The sequence below is a fragment of the Habropoda laboriosa genome, unplaced genomic scaffold, assembly GCF_001263275.1.
Source record: "Habropoda laboriosa isolate 0110345459 unplaced genomic scaffold, ASM126327v1 scaffold440, whole genome shotgun sequence".
Classification (NCBI taxonomy): domain Eukaryota; kingdom Metazoa; phylum Arthropoda; class Insecta; order Hymenoptera; family Apidae; genus Habropoda; species Habropoda laboriosa.
Genome location: NW_017100710.1, coordinates 884,919 through 909,513, shown reverse-complemented (window position 1 = coordinate 909,513; position 24,595 = coordinate 884,919). Strand labels below are relative to the sequence as shown.

At 38.4% G+C, this 24,595-nt stretch overlaps 1 protein-coding gene across 1 annotated transcript in view; it reads right to left on the bottom strand.

The window, feature by feature from the left end:
- The window catches only part of LOC108576977 (carbonic anhydrase-related protein 10), a 233,343-nt gene that overhangs the window by 71,445 nt on the left and 137,303 nt on the right, over window positions 1–24,595 (bottom strand). The window contains exon 4 of the mRNA XM_017940053.1: window positions 2,899–3,090. Coding sequence (XP_017795542.1) covers window positions 2,899–3,090 — 192 coding nt within the window. The remainder of the gene's footprint in view (window positions 1–2,898; window positions 3,091–24,595) is intronic.

Genomic DNA, 24,595 nt, shown 5'->3' with positions numbered 1-24,595 from the left:
AAAAAAAAAAAAAAAAAAAAAAGAAGAACGAGGTTCCTATTTTTCAGGCGACGGCACGAGGAGGGGCGAAATCCGTGGAAACGAGCACGCCTCGCTTTCGACACTAATTAAAATCGAGAAATCGTGGAGGACGAGGAGCAACGCAGCACAACGATATTCTTTCGCGGTCCGTCGACGTCCAGGTAGATGAGAACTGGGTCGCACGTGGAGAGGGTTCGCTTGCCGGCAGGATGAGCAGGCCGCGGTTAATTGGGTCATCGTCACGTCGCGTTTAACGAATGTTTAATTTGTCTCGTTACGAAGCCGGCCCCGTGATTAATTTCGATTAACTACGCCGTCAAGACACCGCGTCCTCGTTACGCTCTTAACCTTGTCCATGATTCGCTGATGAGTCTCGTCGAAAGATCCTAAGCTCTCCCTCTCACATTTTCACCTCTGTCCTATTAATAATTTTTTCCCATCCAGCCAGGAGAAAAGCGTGTCTTTGTCTTGAAACTGGAGCGCCGAACAGATTTAAGGATTACTTAACCCTGTGAAAACAACGATTTTTCTTCGTTTCTGAGAGGAAAAATTACGGCGGATTATCACTGACTCAGTTTTGCATTTCGAATAGAGTCATGCGTTAGTGATTGTTGTCTGTAAAATTGATGACTGGAACACGGGAAAGATTTAAGGATTACTTGATCCTGTGAAACAACGATATTTCTTCGTTCGTGAGAAGAAAAAATTGCGTTTGATTACTGTTGAGCGTTTATTTCAGTGAACGTCATAATTATTGAAATAAAATTAGGATAATAGTACAGCGATACAATGCTTATGAAATATGACTTATAAAATACAGATTAATAAATACTTATCTTCCAAGTCACATGGCATTACAGAGTGTTAATCATTTCGTGACTGAATTAAATCCTTTTTCATTTATTTGTCTACTGATAGTCACATTTACGATGTTAAATACGATATTACCGTACCATATCGTTACCATACTGTTACCATATCGATATTACAATATTAAATTGAGATTAATTTTCGTTCAAAGCATGAAAGGGTTAAAGATTCCTTATAAAGAAGATTTTATTGTACGAGTATTTTTCAAACGGACATACTTCTTGTAAATAAAATTACGAATTAACCCGAGTTCCGTTTTCAACGCGGAGAATGTGAAACAAACACACGGTAGGTACGCTCTGTTTCGAAGATTTCGAGCCACAGAAAATAATCCTCGCCGTAACGAGGTCTCGTGTTGGTGCATAATTAAGAAGAGAAGATCTGACAGCGGATATTCAACGAGAATTGTCAATATTGACCGGATGAAAAATTCAGAAACTTGACAATTCCCCGCTCCGGACGAATAATCTTCGGCGAAGTTTCAAAAGCACCCGTAACGCTACTCCCGAACGTTTATTTTCCCATTCGTTTTTCTATTTTCATTTTTCTATCCCGGTCTCGCCCATTCTGTAGGATGAAAAAAAAAAGAACAGAGAAATATCGCGTGGAATCAGATTTGTTTCACTGCCTAAGTGATATGAAATCGTTTCTTTCTACTCTATTTCTCTTTTCGCCTTTCGCACACAGCTTCATAGGCGGATTTTATCAAGTTTCGCTGGACCGTGGATATTAAACTCTGCATACGACCGAAATCTCATGGAAATTTTCGACTTTTCTGCCGCGTACGACAAAATTGTTCGCAAAATTTCCCAGAGCTATACTGCGATATTTTCCTTTTCACGATTCGCCAAGTGCTTTGCGCCGGGGCATTTTGACAAATTAGAATTGGATTGAAATTTTGTCGGGGAACAGGGGATTGTATATTTTTCAGATTTAATGCCGAAACGTGTTTTAGACTATACGCTAGAATATTTCTTTGAAAATTCCAGATACGAGAACGGTGGAATATTACAGGGAAATGGCAATTTTGCACATTTCTAAGCTCTCTGTACAGGCTAATTCGCCTATCTTGACGATTTGAAATTATTCGTAAAATATTCGTTGTACGAAAAAGTATACAAAGCAAAAATTTCGTGTTTTCGAGGATATACGTGGCAATAATCTTTTTTCAATACTGTTTGCACATAATGTTTCGATGGTCACCTTTAGTTTTCTGACGGAACTAGCATATGTTCGTTTACGAAAATTAAAAACTGAGTGGAAGAGTACTTTTAGTGATTTTTAGGATTTCTATGAGAGTCCAGTGATTTCCAGGAATATTTCTGGAAAATTTTAGCGATTCTGAGTTATTTTCCCGGGGAATTTTAGCGATTGGGGTAGTTTCCTATGGATATCTAACAATTCTCAATTTTCCTAAGAATTCATTTATAATCCGAAAACTCCCTAGAAATCTCTAGTATTCTCGAGGAACTCTAGAATTCTTTAGAAAAGCTCCCTAAAACTCCCTAAAAATTCCCGAGGAGCTCCTTAGAACAGGTAATTTCCTAGAATTCCTCTGGAACTCGTTCGAGAATTTTCTAGAAAAAATTCCTAGATCTCCTTGGTAATTTCTTATTATCATATAAACACGCCCTTTCAATATGGATCATTGTCGATAAAAAAGAATACGTACGAAACATTTTCTCGCAAACTGCACGCTATATAAATTTCATCGAAAATGAGGAATTACATTCGAGGTTACCATAATTCCCCTGGTAAGCGAACAATTGACTATCCAACATTCTCTAATGTGTTAACTACTCACCTTCTCTAATTAACACCAGCATTAAGCGTTCAAACGTCATATCTTATTACAGGGGAGCAGAGGTTTCCCGTCGAGTTTCCCATTGTACACCAACGGCAAGCGAGCGGATTTTCGGCAACGAAATAGTTGCCAGACTCTGATCGTTCCCGCGAAACGGGATACATCCGCGGTTAGGTGTTGAATTTCGTAAACGTTTCACTCACCTCGGCAGGAAAAGCGTAGCTATTGATGCGATGCTCCGATCCATAATCATTGTCCATCCCGTAGTGTATGTAGATCTCCTCGAATTGATAGTGATAGGCGAGTGGACCACCCGTTATATTGACTCGCACCTTCGCCTCCCGATCCGCTCTGAATACCAGAAACTGACCGGTATTGTATAAATGCCCGGAAACCTGGAAAACGAAATTGATTGAAGCCTTTCCCGTCTGCACGACCGATCCTCCTCCTCCTCCCCAGCCCGATACAATGTTATGAAAATGTATTTCAAACGGAGCGCGGCTGGAAAGCTGCGCCGCTCGAAATAGAGTCGCGTAGGTAAATACGCGCGCACCACTGTTCAAAGGTTTCGTGTCAGCTACCGTTCTTCATTCATCGAAACGCTCTTTTTCATTTGTCAAACGTGGGTGGTAAAAAAGTCACATTACGGATTTTGTGAAATATATTTTTAGGAGATCCAAGGAATTAGAAACGTAGAAAGTGTTTAATTATAGTATTTCTGTGACCTGGTACTGTGGTCCTCCTATGAGGTCGAAGGAATCGGAAATGTAGACAGTATGTAATTTAGAAAGTGTAATTATTTGCGGAAAATGCGATGGGAAGTTTTGAAAAGTAGCGGATAAATAGAAAGCTGGATGCTATGACAAATTGAAATTTGGTGATTTTAAATCGTTATAAGTTCTAAACTAGTGCATGAAATTCCAAAATTTTGAAAATAAAAGTCTATACTTTTATCGTATATAAAAAACGTTAATTAACAACGATAGAAAGTGATAAATTAACGATATAAATTTAGAGTAAAATGTATTTACAATTTTGCTACAGCTAACTATCCACTGTACTTTTCTAATTTCTTGGAACCCGTACGAGTACACCTTATAAAAATTTTAGGTGTTGAGAGAACCTTAAATATGGCCATTTTCTGCAACCCTCTTTTACGAGCTCTATAATGGAAAAATTCTGTTGATAAAAATGTACAACCACGATAAATTTAACTGGCGGTTTATTTAGTAAAATATGCCATTAATACGTCTTAACGTTTTTTTTTTTTTTTTAAATGGAAATTTGAAAGTGTGTTAATAAATTTAAATGGTTCTGTCACTAAGTCTTATAGTATAAATATACAGTGTGTTGAAAATTCAGGCTTCAAGTGTGTATTTATTTACACAGAAGTGATTTATATTAAGAATCCAGACTTCAAGAGTGTCTTCATTTATATCAAAATGATTTATATTTAAAAATCCAGACTTCAGGGGTGTCTTTATTTATAGTAAAAATTCAGACTTCGAGAGTAATCATTTAGCAATGACTTTTCACAGCAAAGATTTTTCCAGAACTCCTAATAAAATAAAAAGGATAAAAAGGACAAAAGTAGATAGAGAAACGAAGTGTGATTTCTCCAAGGTTAAGATTACACGTGCCACGAAATTTGTTTGAAAATCGTGCCTCGTGTTCACCTATAAATGGAATCCTAAAACAGATACCTCGTCCGCCACTTTCGCAGCTCGACTACCTGATAAATTCTTTATAACCTCGATTCACCCCTCCGCGCCTTCATATTGTCGACTCTCATCCTCCATTTCACACTCGTAATATTTTCTCGCTCACTTTTATTCCCCTCCCTTCGAGCTAAACATCCTACAGTTACAAAATTCGACAAATCCATTTCCGTCCCGCTGTACCGCAAATTCAAGCAAGTTTTCACGAAAAATTTCGTCGCGACAGCCCGCGTTTATCGTCTTTCTCTGTTTTTTGAAATTTCTCGTTAAGCACAATTACAGATCGCGTTCTCCCGCTGTCATCGACACGAATAAAAGTGGAAAACCACGGCTCGAACGATACGCCGCATAGGGAAACACGATCCGCGCGAGACGTATAATTAAAACAGCGTAACTCTATAAAATTCCACGTGAAACGCAATTATCCCGCATTACACGCGGCGTGCAAATCATTTTCATTTAAATCACCGTTATTCCCCGGGAAAATTTCAATCCGCCGTCGTCCATTGAATTACAATCACCGCCGCGCAAAATTCCGGACCTGTAATTCAGCCAAAAATTAACGACCGATTAAACTATCTTCGATAAACCTTCTTCGATCGGTTTCGTTAGCGCAGGATCGGCAAGCTTTCGACAAACGTTAATCATGACTCCGGTAATGGCTCCAATGTTAAGCGATGCTTTTCGATTATTCCCTCGCTGCTATTGCCAGAGATACGTCGGAGATAAATGTAACGGAACGTTGGAAAAATTTCGTAGAAGTGTAATATGATGAGAAACGATCGAAGTTGATCGAAGAACTTTCACCTTTCGAGTGCTCACTGAAATGTGGTAAAAAAGCGAAAACTATTTTTATGACTTACATTATTCGTGAATAATGTGGAAATATGTTTTTATTTTTTCTCATCTAATTTTTAAAAATTTCAAGGAATTACGAATGCATTAATTTCGCGACCTTTACAATGTTGCATATAAGTACTCAAAGGGTTAAACAGAATTATTAATTATTTTGTTTTGTTAATTCATTGCAATATTTCGAGTGATTTGTATTTGAAGTAATTGTGTGTATAATACAGATAGCTGTAAGTGATTTAAGAATTAAATACTTATCGAATGAAGAACATGTCTGACTAAACGTCGACTGTTACACTTGATATATATTTTTTTTAAATGTATTGCATTCATGTGGTTTTTAAATGTCAACTTGACATATGCTATCACTAAAGAAGAATATTATAGTGATACAGGGTGAATGACTGCAAGGTACAACACAGAAACGCAGAGAATTATAAGAGTGAGCTAGGGAGAGTAAGTAGTAGTGAGCAATATATAGTCAGACAACCTGTGAACTAAACATACATATGTAAGTACATCTGCTAATTCCTTTCATAACCACACTTGCTGTTATATATTTTAATCCTTGCACGTAATTATTAAATCCACTACTGTTGGATGTATTTAGGCCAAAGTGAAGAATAAAACATACAAAAGTTTAATACACAGATTATTTAATTACTTCAGTTTAATGTTGCATTAAACTTGTGTCCAAATAATTCTAGTATGCAATTCTTCGAATGTAACGCCTTTTACGTAAAAATTAATAATTCATCGTCGACACTTATCAGGAACTTCAGTTGCATCGTTTGTTTATCGGTATAGAAAGCAACGCGATCTTTCACCGCGTTTAATTTACACGAAAAATCACACATTTTAAAAATGTTTATCCTCATCCTTTCTGAAATTTCTTAATATTCAAATGCATGAAAAAATTTTTCCTCAAATAACAATATTCATGAGTAGACTGAAAAACGAAACGAAGGTATTCACAAACTATGGGAGCAAAGAAAAAGTGGAAGAGTTCTTTGTAACGAAGTTAATGAAGCGGTCTCTACACAGCGGCGTTACTTCGCGGTGTACCATAGTTTCGAGGCCTCGTACAAAGCGTTAATTTCGCGTCGAGTTTGCAAGACCGGTAGATGAAGCCTGTGCACGGTCAAGGCTTTACTAAATTTCGTCCCCCTCATTCCTAAATTACCTTCAGCGCGACTCTATCTTGGACTCTATGGCTCTCATCTTCGGTCTTTTTCATCACCGGGGCCTTCTAATTAGTACGTCATCAGTAGGACGAGCTGTTGGACGGATTTCCTGGATCCGTGGAATCACGTGTAACTCGTTCGTCGTTCTTGTTAACGTGTTTCGAATTTACACTACAGTCGAAAGGATATAATTCGAAGAGCATGGGAAATTCGACCGTGACTTTCTCTAATTTCTTCGTTTCTAAAGGGGAAACATCTCGAAGCGATGATCACAAATTTCGACGAGTCTTTGGTACATAGTAGTTCTCCAAAAAAATATCTGACACTTATTTTTTTATATCGGAAATCGTCCGCCACAGTGAATAGGTTAATTATTTATGCACTGGCCTAACACTTACATTTCGGAACACATAAGGTGATTCTTTATTTTCAAGTTTGAGGAAATTTGCGATAATTCACGAATTGAGGAAACCAAAAATATAACAGAATTTCTTCGAAATTGTTATCTCAATTTACATAAAAATTCTCACGGTTACTGCAGTAGCAAAGTGGATCGATGTTCCACCTTTAAAAATAGAAAAATATATATACACGAGGTTGGCGAGGATGTGAACAACACCGCTTCACACCTTCCCCAACCGGAATCTCCAGTTTCCCCCAAATCTCCAACCACACAGGCCAATTATCGAGAGAAAATGGGTGGGGATAGGTGTGTAACACGGTGGCCTGGGTGATCCTCTTGATACCGTGGTAATTTCTTCGCGGCAGGAGGTTGACGGGACGAGGAGAACGTGTTTCGGGAGCTACGAGCAAGAAAGGGCGTGAACTCGTCCCCCCACCCTCCACCAGCGGATAATTGATTAGGCATTTAATTGGACGGAATAGCAGGGCCAGACACTGTGCACCGTGTCGCATCCTCTCTCTCCCTAAAAGAGAAAGACAGAGAGAGAGAGAGAGAGAGAGAGAGAGAGATCGGCTCAGCAACGAAGAGCAAGACGAGGTCGAGGAAGTCCATTTTCTTGTACGTCTCGAGAAACTGAATTATGGCGTCATCAGTTAGAAATAATGAGGTAACCTCGGGGAGAAACCAGCCGCGGACGACACGTCGGCAAAAGTCGCCGGCAGATAACTTATTATTTTGCAATAGATTTCCGGGGTCCTGGGCGAGCTCCATTCCGGCCAACTTCATCCAACGTCATCTCTCTCTCTCTTCTTCTACCCGTCCATTAAATAACGCCGCCGTTTCTGCTTCATCGCGTTCGCCGCCCGCTCTTTGCTTCTTCCAGCTTCTTCCGTTTTATAAAATCCACCCTCTCGATTCTTGATGCTTCCGCTTGTAAATCGTAATGTAAATGGTCCGGTTTAAAGGTAGCGAGGAAACGTCGAGGTAAAAATTCATGGGCCAGCCTCGGGATAAATCTTCCAACGAGTACTCCGAGTGTCTTTGTAGGTCCTTTCGTTGATAGTAAATCGAGAGGCGTCGAGAAGTGGCGTAACTCAGTGAACCGGCGTGATTCATTTTTACCCGCGATAGAGAACAGAATTTTAAGTAGAATTGATAAATAATATTTTGTTATGTTAATTCGTTGTAATAGTTCGAGTGATTTGTACTTGAAGTGTTCGTTTGTACAATACAGATAGCTAAAAGTTATTTGAAAAGTAAATGACTACCGAATGAGGAGTATGTCTAACTAAGCGTAGACTGTTACTACTTGCGTAGCTCGTTCTATCTGTTACACTTGATAGTAGTTTTTAATACATTGCATTCGTGAGGTTTTTAAAATGTGCTATAATAAATGTCAACTTGACGTATGGTATCGCTAAAGAATGATATTACAGTCGTATAAAGGTAAATCAAAGTGTCATAGACTGCAAAGTATAACACAGAAACGAGGAGTACTGAAAGAGTTAATTGGGGAGAGCAAGTAGTAGTGGAGCGTATATAGTCAGACAACCGGTGGAGCTAATATACATACATCTACTAATTCCTTTTCTAACTACACTTGTTCTTTTAATCCTTGCAAGTAATCATTAAATCTACCACTGTTATATGAATTTAAAATTTAAAAAGACGATTTATTTATTTATTTTACCTTAAAATTTTATTAAATTTGTATCGAAATAAGTGTTGTTAATTTCTTGCAATGTATGTGATACACAAGTGATTCTTTGAATTTATAATAACTTCATTTGAATACAAATTTAGTACATTATCGAGTGTCTTTCTAGGTCTTTTCATTGATAATAAATCGTAATTAACAGAAAAAGCGTGATTCGTTAAATCCCCGCCCATTTTAATTCGCCAATAAATTCATGTAATACGTGTAATTTCTCGAATTTAACGTCTTTTAAATACAAACTCAATACACTATTGGCAACGAGCAGTTTGAGCGTATTCCCAGGTCTTTTCATCGATAATAAATCATAACTCGTGGAAAGAGCGTGATTCATTAGATTCCCGCCTATTTTAATTCGCGAATAATCTCACACTCCCTCGTGACTCGTTCATCCTTCCTTTTTTTCCAGCAACCCTCGTCCCATTCTCGCGAACTTCGAACTCGAATCAATGAGAAGGCGGCAGGAAGAAGAGTCGCGAGGCGGTTCTGCGAGGCCGAATAAGCACAAAGGGCGTCGTTCGTTCGTTCCTTTCCACGAGCCTCCAAGTTCACCGTTCCCCGACGAACGTAACCTCTCCTCTCGTTCTCTTCGAGGCACTATGAACGAGGGAAGGCGTCAGAAGGAAGTCGTTCGCCGCGAACAATCGTCATCGCGAATTCTCTTCCTCGCCTGTGCCCTCGCGGTTTTGTTCCCGTTGCCGGTTGGAAAATTCACGAGACGAGCCAACGCGGCACGCGGAGAAATCCTCCACTGAATTTTCCCCCTCCCCTCCCTTTCTTCCTCTTAACCATCCCACTTCGTCGCTTCCTTCACCTTTCTTGCCGGTAGGAGAAGTTCATCGGCGCATCGGTGATTAATGCGGCTGGCGAGTTTCTTTTCGGCGGCCCGACCGGCGAGTTTTCGACCGATGAAAGGAAAGTTTCCCGCGATCGACGGGATGATGCGAAGCTAGAGCGAGGATTTCACCGCTTTCGACTGTCTGGGAATTGTCTCGACTGTCTGGTCGCGGCGTGCTGATAAGGGAAATCGAATGTCACACCTTGATTATTTTGGTACTTTTATTTTGAAGTTTAACGTCATCTTTTTTAGAGTAAATGAGATGGAGATTGCTTGTCAGACTTAATTTGTTTTCTAAATTTAGTGAAAAGTGTAAATTAAGAATAATAGAGATGACTATTTATGCGATGTTTTGGGTTTCTGAAGGAAAGTTGAGATAGCTACAAGGAAACTATTCTTTTTGTTCTCGTAAGAAGTAAATTTGGCAATACATGATGTGTATTCAAAGCTCTACGAATTCGAACGAAGCATTCGAAAAATTCGCAAGATAGAAAGTTTTGAAGAAATGACGAAACCTTGGGAAGATTCTGGCAAGAATATGGGGATAATGGTGTAGTAGCTACCGCAGTAGAATCAGAACAAGGACGAATTTAGGTTTATATGGTGAAATTGAGCTAAAGTTTATTACATTCCAACCGTTTGTGTTGGAATAAAAAAATTTATTTACTAAAAGTAATATCTCCTTTTTTATTTGATTCACATGAAGCGTGAATCATTCCTAATCACTGACAGTCTCACACAAAGTCAATTCAGCCTGTGAATAAGCGTGAATCATTTCTAATCATTGAAAACCTCACACGTTACAATAATGTCACACAAAGTTAGTTCAGCGTGTGAATAAGCGTGAATCGTTCCTAATCACTGAAAGTCTCACACGTCGCAATAATCTTACACATTCCAACGAAAGCAACGGTGTCGTTGCATTAGCCAAAGTACAAGATGTGAAATGCTTCGTAAACACGTCCTAAAATCCTCCAACATCCCTCTTGAACCGTCACGAAACATAGACACCGTTTAACAATCGCTATTTCACCCGTCCAGCCTAGTATCAACGGGGCCACGATCGTATCGCGTCGACCGAGAAAGGAGCTGCCGCCACGAATCCCAATTCTCGCGGAACAATGGCTGGGCGCGAGTTAACTAACAACCAGCCACTGTTTATGCGACAGTTACGACGATTTATACAGGCGACGCCCGTTCAGACGCCGGTTTCTCCGCCTGGCTTTATCGAAACGCACGGCTTCAATTACCCTCCAATGGATAAAGAATGCCCGCAGGACTCTCGTTCCACTCGAAAACCGGCTCGCCTATTGCCTGTTATGGCAACGGAACATTCAGGACAATTTATACCGGTACTTTTGCCCCGTATTCCAGTAATCGGGTAATTGGCTTGTATTTTCTTGGTATCCGACCAGACAAGCTTGATTTCTCAGGAAATAGAAGCCCGTGTGATAATTTAATTACTCGATGCCTGTTCCGTTCATCCTTAGCTTAATTGTCCTAACTAACATGTTTTTATCATCAGACAAACGTAAATTATAAAGAATGGGAAATATACACACTATGGCTCGTATAAGATTTGTCCACCTATTCGTTTACGGTGTTCCGTATTTTGGTAAGAAATTTTAATTAACACGTTCAGTGCCTCGTGTGCCTATGGTGGAGCTGAAACTTCCATTAGGCGGAAAAAAATAGGTATTCTTGGATTGAAGATTCAAGAGAGATTACGCGGAAAAGTAGATTAAAGTGATAAGAATGTAATAGTATTAACACTTTCTGTAATTCAATATTTTACCATGTCTTTCTGACTTTGTTTTAAAGTTCTTCCAAATCTCATATTTTCCCATAGCCTGAAACATCTTAACCCTGACATTTCTTCGTTCATGAGAGGAAAAATTACGAGAGAATAAATGCAAGAATAAATACAATCAAATAATTATTACAAAAAAAAACGGAAACGTAAGTTCCAAGTCACATAACGTTATAAGGGGTTAATCAGTTTCTAAGAAAGAAATCAAATATTTAACCTACTCTGTAATCCTCTTCAAAAAAATTTCGTCCTTAACTTATCGGATCTTCGAGAAAAGAGGAAAAAGTACACGGACAAATTCTACCAAGAATTTGCATACAAATGTTAACATTTTTTTGAACCACCCCGTATAGGAGAAATGATCCCAAGATCCGATCCGTGGAATTTCGCAGACTGTCAAGCACCGGCATAATTAACTGTATGTCATTCTTCTATTTTACGACCGGACAGAGTATTTGCCAGGCTGAACGAGAGTTGGTCGCGAGGAGTTCGCGGTTTATTCGCGGAACAATGGCCGCGTCGAAGAGAATTCTCTTTCGCGAGGAAAAAGTAAGAGGTGGAACAATGGTGGCCCTTTATTCGTGAACCGCGTTGCCCTGGGTAAACGAGACCTAGTTCGCCGACGAACGTTTAGAGAGTCACAGGTATTATCTCGTCGGCTACTTTCAACCCTTCCAAACCGCCAGCCGGATTCACCGCTTATCCGTCTGTTTATAAATGAATATTAAAGGAAATGGAAAGGTTCGTTCCTTTTTTTGTTCTGGCGGTCCTCCCTGGTTATACTCGTTGTAGCAGTGATATTGATAAAGTTGGAGACGACGGGAGAGAGAAGGAGGAGGAAGCAAGTGGAACGGGTCCGCGTAAGTTCAAACGGACGGCCAGTAGAACAGGACCACATATGGTCAGAAATAAGGGGAATAGGATGGGCCGTGTATTTCCACGCGAGCGAGTAGAATGGATCCGTGCTCGGTCGGACGTAGTAGAATAGGGCAGAAGCATAACCAGACGAGGATACAAAAGGATATGGATGGAGCTTTCAAATAAATTGTAAGCAACAATTCCCCCTCCCTGTTCCGGCAAATATTACGATCTGCTCTCGGTATACGGAATGAAAGTATCTTTCCGTGAAAATACTTCGGATCGAGTGCTTCCGGTAATCACGCGAGCTACGTGGATTCATGGAGATTAGGCGCCGCGAAGAATTGTCTATTTCTGATTTGTCTTCCCTACCACGGTGTGTCTCCAAGATATTTCGCATACTTTGGAAATTAAGCCAACCTAAGTTATTTGCATTAATTTATTTAGATTAATCAGATTTGATCATTCTCGGTCTTATACATTAGAACGAAAGTCAGAATTAAAATCAAATTTTGTTATTAACAGACTGCGGATGTTTATGCAAATTCATATTTCTGAGAATATAGTAAAAAAAGTGAAACTTGGGTAGAATATTTTCAGCGATATTTTCGCAGAAAAGATTTATATTATAAGAGAAAATATTTTCAATACGTCCAACAGACGAAGTCTAAACATCTGAATATGCCACCTGGCATTGGTAAATAATAACTAGGTCCGACCCAGTACACATCGAAGCAACGAAACCGCTTTTACACGCACGTTCCAAATACTCGATCAAAAATCTCGGCACTAACACCGTGACGAAAAAAAGGAGAAGAAAAAAGAAAAGAAAAATACACCAGAAAACCAGCCAGAACTCCATTCCCCCTCTCAGTTCATTTAATTAATCCCAATCACAAATTCCAGCCAAGGACAGGGCTGGGTATCACCACCAGCGGTGATCCGTTCGGTTCGTCGAATTTTTGTCGAAGCCAGTACGGAAAGTCAATAAACCCAACGAGATATTTCAAAAACCTCCCTCTGCTACCCTTTGCTTCCGTCACACATACGAAACGAGCCGCACCGGAAGTCCAGAGACCCCACCAGATCCTGATCCTTGGTCTGTCGCGATGAATTAGGATTCCCTTCAAAACGTTTCGGTCTCGATTGGGAAATTACGCTGTCCGACAATGTTAGGACCGTGTATAGCGAACGACGAGAATTTCCTCTGAAAACGGAGGAACGTGAACGACGAGGAGGCGGAGGAGGAGAGAAAAGGAGGAAAGGGTGAAAAGGGCGTAAAAGAGGTGAAGGGGGAGGACGTAGAAAGCTCAGTCGAAGACGTACGTTCGACTCTGGTGGCGCGCGCGGTTCGTTCTATTGTTTAATTTAAGTGCCAAAGTTTAAACCGGGTTAAACGCCGTATAAATTCACGAGCTACGCCACCCACCAACCACCTCCTTTTCACCCGTCCTTCGTGCAGCCCACCAGGCACACACCCACGATGGGCGGAGGATAGCGAGGAATGGACCCAGGGCTGTGTTTAAGTAGCGCCGGGACCAGATGTGACGTCACTGCGGTTTCCGGGGGTCGCAGTTAAGGCTGACGATGCTTCCGGCGGAGCCAACCGGGGTTTTTCGACTCTCGATTCGACCACTCGCAGATTATCTTCTGCCGACTAAGGAGCTTCTGATTCGGGACGTTGAATCGAACCAAGGTTTCGCTTTTTTTTCAGGATGTTCGAGAGGGGTGGGGGAGAATTTAGGAGGTACCGTGGATTTATAACGAACCGTGGTCTTTGTAGATGTATTTGTCGGATTATTTCTGAAGACTCTAAGCAAAATATATCGCCGAGAACAAAAGTTTCTCAACGTTTTTGTCGGAATAAAGACACTAGGAGGACCGCCAGATGTGCCTGGAGTTTGTCTTAGAGTCAAGACACTCTACGCTGCAATATAATAGTACAAACCACATATGGGCAACCCCCGGCCCTAATCTATTTCAGCGAAGTTTGTCTTCAATCTTCACATTAAACTGTTATGTCGTTCATTATATTATAAAATTTATGTAGAGCTTTATACCAAAGCATTGTATTATAAATAAATGAAATACGAAGTAGGAACTTGTTTTAATTCATTTAATATTAATTTATGTCGTTTGATAATTCGGCCCGGCCCTTGACTCGGAGACAGAATGATAATTTGGCGCCCGAACTAGGAAAGGTTGCCCATGTCTGGTATAAACAGTTCGTAGGTATAAGAGGATCCCAGTTTTCCCTTTTTAGGCGTCCAGAAAACAGTTCCAACAGTGTTAATAAAGGTAAATTCGAGATACATCTGAAACTTTTATTTCAATCACCCATTTCCAATAATATTTAGTTGGCGGAATTCTGTATTTATTTTTGTAAAGGTGAGTTCACTTTATTTTTTTCTGAATTAACCTTTTAAGAAAGACTAGGTACCGTGTTGAGATTTCTTACTGGTTAGTTTTAGAACGTACAATAAGATCGATATTTCAGATCTTTTTTTAGAGTAAATCATATCGAAGTAATGTTTTTTTCACGAATATACGAGTTGATGGATACGTTGACTATTTCTGTTGGTGAAGAATAGAGTAGAATCTCGATTATCAGAACACCGATCAGCGGAACGATCGATTATATCGGAAAATTCGATTAAAAGTTGACAGCTGAGAAAGATTGGGGAATAAAAATAAAAACTGAAGAAAATTGCGGAATTTTTTGGTTTTGTTTAATGTTAATATTTATCAAATATTTCAAAGAAACTATCTTTTTTCGTGGGAAATGATAATTAAACTTCTGATGTATATAATTAGATGCACATATATAAAAATAAAAACTTTATTTTTTTTAAAAAAGTATTTTACTGCACAAATCAAACAAGTTAAACTAAATTCTTATCGATTCCTGCAACGTTAATTGCATATCTATAAAAACAGTCGAAAGCAGATTTAATACTGGCGAAAATTGATAACTGATTCTAATTTGTTGGCTGGTAATACAACGTGTCCTATTGTCCTCTGACTAAATTGTGCCGGTTATCGCCTCAATCTGAGGGATGAAGAGGCGTAAGAGTGGAAGTGTAACCGGAGGAAATACAGCGGGACAAGTTATGGGCATTAAGGTTTTGCCCTTTGTCGCGTGATTCCTGGCCGCTCATACACGATTCTACCCTGCAAGATTAATAGTTACATTACGGGGATGCGTCAGGCCAGATCCATTTGGGCCTGTATCGCGGTACTTCCTTAGAAATTAATATTCTAAACAGCCCATTAATTCCGCGGACACGCGAGACTTGTCGCATTAATAACCCAAGGATAATTTGCCATCTCACGTGGCTACAGTAATACTAACCGCTATACACTGACATTCAGAAAATCCTCAAACTCACTGCACACTTCGTTCAGAAAACTTCCGAATAATACTTTTATCATTTCGACACGTTCATTGCCACACAAAATTTATTACCAACTTCTTTGCCATGTGACCGACACTTTTTCCCTGATTTTAAAATAGTACGCAGACGATGGAAGATCAATCGCGGCCGCGAAATCTTTTGTTTTGATGTTTCAAAATTTAAAGAAAATTTAAAAATTTAGCATTTCATTGAATTAACGTGGAAGCGAGGAAAGGGGAAAAATTAAGGACTAAATTAAGATAAAAATGTGCCAAAAGTGAACAAAAATATTCGCAGCACATATAGGCGTCAAAGTCACAGTGGGAAAAAATTTTCAACAACAGTGAAAGAATTAAAGATCCTTCAGAATTTAGCAACGCAACGAACCCGAAAATTAAGTAACAGCAAACGATCAAAATTTCAAGTTCTGAGGGATCAGAGACAGGCGATCCGACACACTGTGCGCTGCTTCGAAAAAATTCACACGACGTTCGAGAGACTTCACTGACGTAACTTCGTCTGGAGGACGACGGTCGAGCGAAATTCTCCAGCGGAATTTCCACGAGAAACGTTTCATCTTTATGCAGAGTGTTTCGTGGAAGTCTAGTGGGGGAGGGTGGCGTCGGAGGAGGGTGGCACAAAAAGAAACGCGCATAGTTCGAATTTGTCGGGCAGGACACAAAGTGCCTCCCACGGAAATGCCCGTGAAAAGGTTTAAACGTGCACCCGGGGGATCGTTTGCTCTTCCGCTCTCACTCTCTCTTCCTACCTTCTTTCCAACGCTCCCTCTTGCCTCCGTTGCCTCCTTCCGCTGTTGAAGCAGCCCCGATGGCAGATTCCCGGGCGGCGGAGTCAATCTTTCCAGGCGCAAGTAGCCGCGTTCTCACGAGGCAAGCTCATCGGATGCATTCTACGCTTTGAAACGACCCACGGACCAGCGCTGTTCATTGTTTGGTCCGCCCTCGAACCACCCTCCCCACCTCTGGCCAGTTCCCCGAGGCACAAAAGAGCCAAAAGGAACGGCCTCGAGCGTTCATCTCGCCTCGACTGGTTAGCCTGTGTCACACGCGTTGTTTAACCCTTTTAGGCTCGAGGTAACGATCTATCCTATTATGCACTTGTTAAAATGCTCACCTTAAGGATCTATCGTCACAGTCTTCTACGGCACGCTATTTGTATCGATATTTATTTCTTCGTTTTTCACATCGAATCTTTGCTTTTTTCTCTCTTGGTTTCAATAACTTGTTAGTATGCATCGTTCAAAATAAGAGTAACCTCGCTCTCGGACCGATTCTCGTCCGTTCTGCGCGTGGACAGAGAGCGTTGCAGAGGGTAAGACGGAGAAAAACGTAAAAACGCCTTAGGCACGCCCCATGCGCGAAAGGAGGTTACTCTTGTTTTGAACGATGTATAGACGTTATATTTCGACCAGTTTCTCGAGTTTTTAGTTTAACCCTCGCACGACGAATGCAGGGTCATTTTGACTCAACAACGATGAAGTCAGATTAGGAAATTAGGAAGTCAGGCTCAGATTAGGAAATACATCTATTTTATGTATCAAATGTAAATAAACTAGAAAAATATCAAATATATACAGTTGAAAGTATACACATTTATACCCAATTCCTTCTTAAAACCCGTGTACGATAGAAACTTTGCTGTGGGTTGAAATCACCCTGCATTCGTCTGTAAAACCATTCGCCTACCGAGGGTTAATAAATTTCTTACGGAATTTTAAAGATTTCAGTGTTTTCATTGGAAAAATTCTCGGAACTTTTTACCAAGTGCTCACTAGAAATCACTGGTCTTAGAAAGGTTAAGCTAGAGTCTTAGGGGTTAAAAGCGTTAAGCTAGTAACTTTATGGTCAGATAAATGAACGATATTCGAGCAGCAAGCCACGCCTACTCGAGCAACGATCCTATGGTGGAGCAGTCTACGAATGTATTACAAATAGTAGCAATCGCCCATACCAGCCATATGGATAAAAATATATTCCTTAAATACAATTGTCATCAATAGAACGGTTCATATCAAAGAAAGTAACTAAATCTGTAAAACAGTAAGGTGTCCCGTGACTTATGGTTGTCCCGTAACATATGCCTATTTATATTCCTACGAGCCTGTGCTCCCATCACTACCGTTCTTCCCCACTGTAATTACGACTGTCAACCGTCATTTGCTCACATCTCTGCTCGGAGCAAAAAAGAGCGCTCTTGCTCCCAACAGCCCTGAGCCAGACAATCGACCCGTTATCACCGTTACATCACCAAATTTCTCTCTTCCAAACCTAATCAATTAGATTACCATCCGACAATTATTATCTAGAGATTACAGGTCGGAATACTTTTCCCATAAGGACACGGCTTATACTCGGAAGCCTCGATAATAATTACGCTCCGGGCCGTGCAAAGCCTTAAATCTACCATCCAACAGTTTGCAAACAAACTCCGGAGGATTAACTTCCCCGGAAAATATTCCAAGTCTCTGCAACCGTGGAAAAAAAATCTCCGAAGTTGCAACAATAAAAGGGTGCTCGTATTAACAGAGAGCGCATCGAAGCCTGGAAAAATCCGGGAAGAAAAGCGTTAGAAATCACTCGAATTATTTCATCTCGAATCGTAACACCGCGAATGATGAAGTGGCAGGCGGAAACGAAAGAGTCGGGGTTATAAAAGGGAAGGGAAAGAAAAGGGAGGAAACACAAATGACTCTCGCGAAGCCGTGGCGGCTAAGGCACGGAACGAGTGTTTGCACGAAAGCTACTTCGCCAAGTGTTATTGTTTGATAAACTCAAAAATGACGCGCCTCTGTTCCGTTTGAAGTCTCGCAGTTCACGGGCCGGCAAGGAACAATGAAATCTCCGGTGAAAGAGGAAGCCAACGAAGTCGTTTAATCATCGAACCACGAACCACCTTCGCTCGACTCGCTATTTTTATTGGCTGCTGTTCCATCTTTATGTAAGAAACTTTCTACAGCTATTTTTTTTATTTCGACCCCTTTTCTCCTCCGCTCCGGTGAAATCTGGCGCGTGAGAATAATGGTGTTTGAATGTACGGAGCGATATTTCTTTTTTTCGTGAGAAAACATTCCTCGCGATGTTTCATTTCGCGAAATGCACGGAGAATGCGAAGGTTTGTAATGAACAATGAGCGTTTCAATTCGTAAGTAAACTTCATAAATTTGATGCAGCGTGCAAGTGATTTGTACAATATGATTTTCTTTCTCTCCGTTTTCTTTTTTAAAGAACGTTCTGTGTTGTATTACTAAGAAAAATTTTACTGAATTTTGGAACGGTATTTAATTATTATTTAACCCTTTTATTGTAGTTTCATGATAAATGTGTATTTTTATATGAAGATGTATTTCTACTGCAATTTTTTAAATAAAATATCTCGAAATAAATTGTATTCCATTTATCAAACAGATATATAAATCATACTAAAAATGCAGTTAAAGATAAAATGATCGAGCTGTTAATAAAACTTTCAACGTGTGTAGTTTTAATAAAAATACAATATTTATTAGTCGAAGTGTGATCTACTTATACCGTACGAGGTTATTTATGTCTATCTTTGAAAAAGGTAATTTAACCATTTATTTTTCGACGAAATAAGTTTTTGTCCAATTAAAAAGTGATCAATGCAATTTAATGTTGAACGTATATGGTTAAGTTTCGTACGCAATCTGTCGCTTAACGATAAAATAATTGACGAATTTTGGCTGGTTTCGAGTTTTAAATTGATGTTACTATCAGTAAGTTAATACGTGCTGTCTAATGGTACATTCAAGAACGAAATAAATCGGTCATTTCATATGCAACAACCTAATACAATCTCTTGTAACCACGTACATTAAGATTCAATTATTTTTCATTCTTGGTAAACAGTTTAAACTAAACTAAAAAATTTTCAAACATTCCTCGAATATCAAAATATGTTTTTCGTATAAAAATGCAAGCAAACACTTTTTTTAAGCTGTTCAATAATTCACGAAGGTAGAATAAAAAAAAAAAATTACAATTAATTTCACCGAATCACGGTAATAATTAATTTGTCCGTTTGATAATTAACCTTCGAAATTCCAAAAATGTATCGCGATGAACGAAATAAATTTCACGAGACAAAAGTTCGACAACGCCAGAAGAATCAGGCAGCGAAGGGAGATAAATTTTCGCGGATGAATTTTTTCCCACGTTCGTGTGAATTTTTAATTTCATCCAGGCTTTATCAATATTCAACGCGTTCTCACCGACAGCCGCTGGCCGGGCTGGGGCTATCATTCGCAACGTTAAAACACTCGCCACCCGTTACAACGTGTGCAATTAACATACACGGCATTAATATATCTGGCATTTTTTTTAAATACGATCGACAGTTTCGCGCGAGCTACGCCCGAAATAAAATCACCGAATTCGCATTAACATGCAAATGCGCCGCCGTTCGTAACAATGCTCGCGGGCAGCCTGTTCGAAAAATATCGAATTTCCTGATTATTACAATTGAAACGAGCGAGCGAGGGAACGAAAGTAGCCAAAGTGAATTAAATTGATAATTTCGATCAAGAATCGCGAAATTGATTGTGAGCTCGTCCTTCCGGCTAGACGCGATTAAAAAGCAGCTTGGAACTTCCGATGGTGTATTAATTGAATCAATCCGCAGCCGGATAATTCGAGGCTGAAGTGAAAGATGTAACCGATGGAAATGATTCGATTTTCCTGACGAGTTTCTAAAAATAATCGTGTCTCGTTCGAACGGACGTCTTAACTGTTGCAAATTGTATCGGTGATTTGGAAGTAATTGTAAGAGTGAAACATTTTATAATGTCGAAGAATTCTTACTGATTTAGTGTTCTTTTATGAAGTATTCAACAACGATATCAACAGTTGTGAAATCTTAAATAAAGTTGATGTGTATTTACCAATTGGAAATCTCAAAACTGCTGAATTTCTGAGACTCGAACAATAAAATCTTACTCTGAATAAACAAATATTGTTATTGGATTGATTTCTTTTAGCGATTTATTAACAACGTTGAGGGAAAAACAGTTTTCTCTGTTATTAAAAATATCACACCAGAGCTGGTTCCTAAGCCACAGTTTAAAATATAAGAGGGAAAGTAATGCGCTTAGTTCTACGATTTTCTTGAATTTATTACTCGTTATTATGTTATTTAACTCAGTGATATATTACACAGCCTTAAATCTATTCTTGTTTTAATCGATTTTTGTACCAGAATGGGTGCATAAGTTTGGTACACAAATAATTATATTACGTATCACGATATCGCGGAAAAACATTATCACTGCTATTTCTGAGAATCATTAACCTGGCAACTGTACATCTGACCCTAAATTTCATTAAAAATACTGTAAATAATATAGGATAGAAATGTACCCCTACAATAGCAATAATAATAATTTGCAAAAGGATACAAGGACTCACGTATAATTTAATGCAATTGAAAAATTGAAAGAATCAAAAGAAAAAACGCGAATTCATATCTTTCTCGATTCTAGAATATAAGAAAATTTGAATAAAATACGCGACGAGAATTGGGGAGAAGCATAAGTTAAACGCGTAAAAATATTCAATAATAAACTGAACTAGAGATGAAGCTATTATTTCAATACGCGATGCACTGACTCTAGTATTTACTAAAATTCAAAAATTCTCGTATAAATTCCGAAAATAGATTATTAATTACGGTAAACTACTGAGACGGTTTAATTAAGGGTGGGCATGGTGCTGCTTTAGTTTGAAATGATTTATAAACACATAATTAACAGAGGAAAAACCGTGAAACGGCAAAACGTCAACATTCTAATTGTTATAACATGTAAACAAAACTTTAAATTTAGTGTAAACAGAAAAAATATATAATACAATTTATTTCACGGTATTGCAACAAATAAACGTTGAATCAATATTTAATTCGTATAAAAACAATTATTTAACGTAATAATTTTACCTTCACTATGGCTATTTTTAATCTACGACCACAGGTCAACCTGATATCTAATCCTTACGAACTTTAAATTCAGTCTAAACTGAGAAAATATATAATACAATTTATTTCACGGTATTGCAACAAACAAACGTTGAATAGATTCTTAATTCGTATAGAAACATTTATTTAAAATAATAATTTCACCTTCACTATGGCTATTTTAAATTTACGACCAAGGGTCAACCTGATTTTTAATCCTCCGAACTTGATTTCACAACGAGAAAGTAATAAGATCGTTGAAACGTACTTATTTGTCAAAGAAACTTGCAAAAATGTATAAATAATAATATGTAATGTTTTAACAAATTTTTGGAAGTATAAATTAATAATAAAATTGTGAAAATTAATAAATTATACGTTATTATAACATTAATAGAATTATGACTAAACCGAAGTTCGAAGTCGAGTATTTAAAGTCTGATATTACGTGCCTAGCGAGTGCCGGTAATTGTTAAAATTTGTTTAATAATTAGTAATAGAAATTCTAATTGATTCTAATGTATACAAGTGTTACAAGAAGGCTGAGTGTGTACAGGGTGGACATAGACTAGCTAGTAGCCCCCGACCACTCTATTCACATCTCAGAACCTTCAGGTCAAAATACGCCGCGAAGTGTCTAGGGCCCAGTATAAAGGGTAAATGATTTCGCGGGACATCGGCGGGTCCTTATATACCTGCGGTACCCTCTCCCCAAAGTCATTAGCAAAATCGTCCGTTAGGTCAGGCGGGAAATTTTCGCGGGAGATTTTCGCGGGAAATTTCCGATAGCGTAACATGGTATAATTTATCAATTTTCACAATTTTGTTAAAAATTTATACTTCCGACAATTTGTTGTAATATTGCATATAACAATTTATACGTTTTTACAATATTCTTCAATGGGAACATAGGTTTTAGCGTTCTGGCTACTTACTCGTGGTTAAATTAATTTCGTAGGGATTAAAAATCAGGTTGACCTGTGGTCGTAGATTAAAAATAACCATAGTACAGCTAAATTTATCGTGTTAAATAATTCTTTTTACACGAATCAAATATGTATTCAACGTTTGCTTGTTATAATATCGTGAAATGAATTATTTGTGCAGTTCTGTGCATTTTCTGTGCAGTTCAACCTAATTTACTTAAATTTACATTGCGAGACAGTATACTGTAACAAGTAGTAACAAGTAAACGTTGAATAAATTCCTAATTCGTATTAAAAAAATTATTTAACACAATAATTTCTGCTTTATTATGATTATTCTTAATAAATGACCATAGGCCAACTTGATTTTTAATCGTTATAATCTTTAAATTCAGTGTGAATACAGAAAATGTGTAATATAATTCATTTCACGATATTATAACAAACAAACGTTGAATAAACTTTCGATTTGTAAGAAAATGTAATTAACGTAATAATTCTACCTTCACTCTGGCTATTTCTTCAGTGCACGACCGCAGGTCAACCTGATTTTAATCGTTACGAACACAGTCCCACCACGAGAAAGTAATAATAACGTTAAAACGTAATTATTCGCCGAAAAAAATTGCAAAAATGTATAAATGATAATATGTTGTGTTGTAAGAAATTGTGAGAAGTATGAATTTACAATAAAACTTGTGAAAATTAATAAATTATAGGCTGTTATAAAGTTAGAATAGAATAATGGAAATCTCCCGCGAAAAATAATCAATTCCCGCGAAAAATGGTCGATCTCCCGCGAAATATGGTCGATCTCCCGCGAAAAGTAGTCGATTCCCGCGCAAAGTAGTCCGTTTCCCGCGAAAAGTAGTCGATTCCCGCGCAAAGTAGTCCGTTTCCCGCGAAAAGTAGTCGATTCCCGCGAAAAATAGTCGATTCCCGCCCGAATTATTAACGACTTTGCTAATGATTTTGGGGAAGGGGTACCGCAGGTATAAATAGACCCGCGGAGGCTCCGCGAAATCATTCACCCTTTATACTGGGCCCTAGACACTTCGCGGCAAATTAGTCTTAAAGGTTCTGAGATGTGAATAGAGTGATCGGGGGCTACTAGCTAGCCTATGTCCTCTCTATACACACTCTGCCTTCTCAAACTTAACATACACTAGCATTCTGAATTATCGATACTTGGAAAGTTACTATTAGACTTTGAATTTTTCTTTTCTTTTTAATTAAACTAAATTGGTTCTGCATTTATTAATGCTTATGGGCAAGTACTATCAGACTTTGCATATTCTACATGAAATTTTTATTTTGAAATTAATTTCAGTAAATTCCAAGTATCGATATTTATTAATAAATTATTATCGGTCTTTAAATATTCCCCTTCGAATCGGAAATCGCGAAATTAGTTTGAGAGTTTAGGGAAATCGAGATTTTTATTTTGGGGTAGGAATAGGACGTTGATTTCAAACGAATTCGAGGTTCTATTATACTAATGAAAATTTTCGGCGTTTCAGGTGTTTATCGAAATTAATTCAAAATTTGTCGTTACAGCTTAATAATATTTACTTTTATTTCAGCTATTGAATCTAATTTGAAATTTTCTTTCAGTTTCTTGAATTTCTTTTATTTTTACAATTTTTCTATGATTTTCTGTGATATTGAATTGATTTTACGATATTTGCATGATTTGCATGATGTAGTTAGTTGAATTATTTTATTTTATATTGTGATTTGCTGATTTGCAACGAGTGGACTACACTCGTTGCACTGTGCCCACCCTAATTAAACCGTCTCAGTAGTTTACCGCTAATTTTCTGAATTTTTCAATTTTTATAAATACTAGAGTCGGTGAATCGCGTTTTGAAACAATAGCTTCATCCCTAGTTCGCTTATTATTGAATATTTTTACGCGTTTAACTGATACTTCCCAATTATCGTCGCGTATTTTATTCAAATTTTCATCTATCGTAAATTCAAAAAAGATATCAATTCGCGTTCGTTCTTTTCTTTCAATTTTTCACTCGCGTTCTACGAAAGTTTGCTTCAATAATAATATTGAACGTAATACAAATGCGCGATTTCCCCCTCACTAAATAAAACTGAAATAAATCGCGTTTCGAAGTACTTTTCGCGTCGTCCATTCCACAGTGGCTCACGATTCGTGAGTCTGTGAGTCTTGGAAAATGAACTGGAACTGAAAATCTGAGTGGA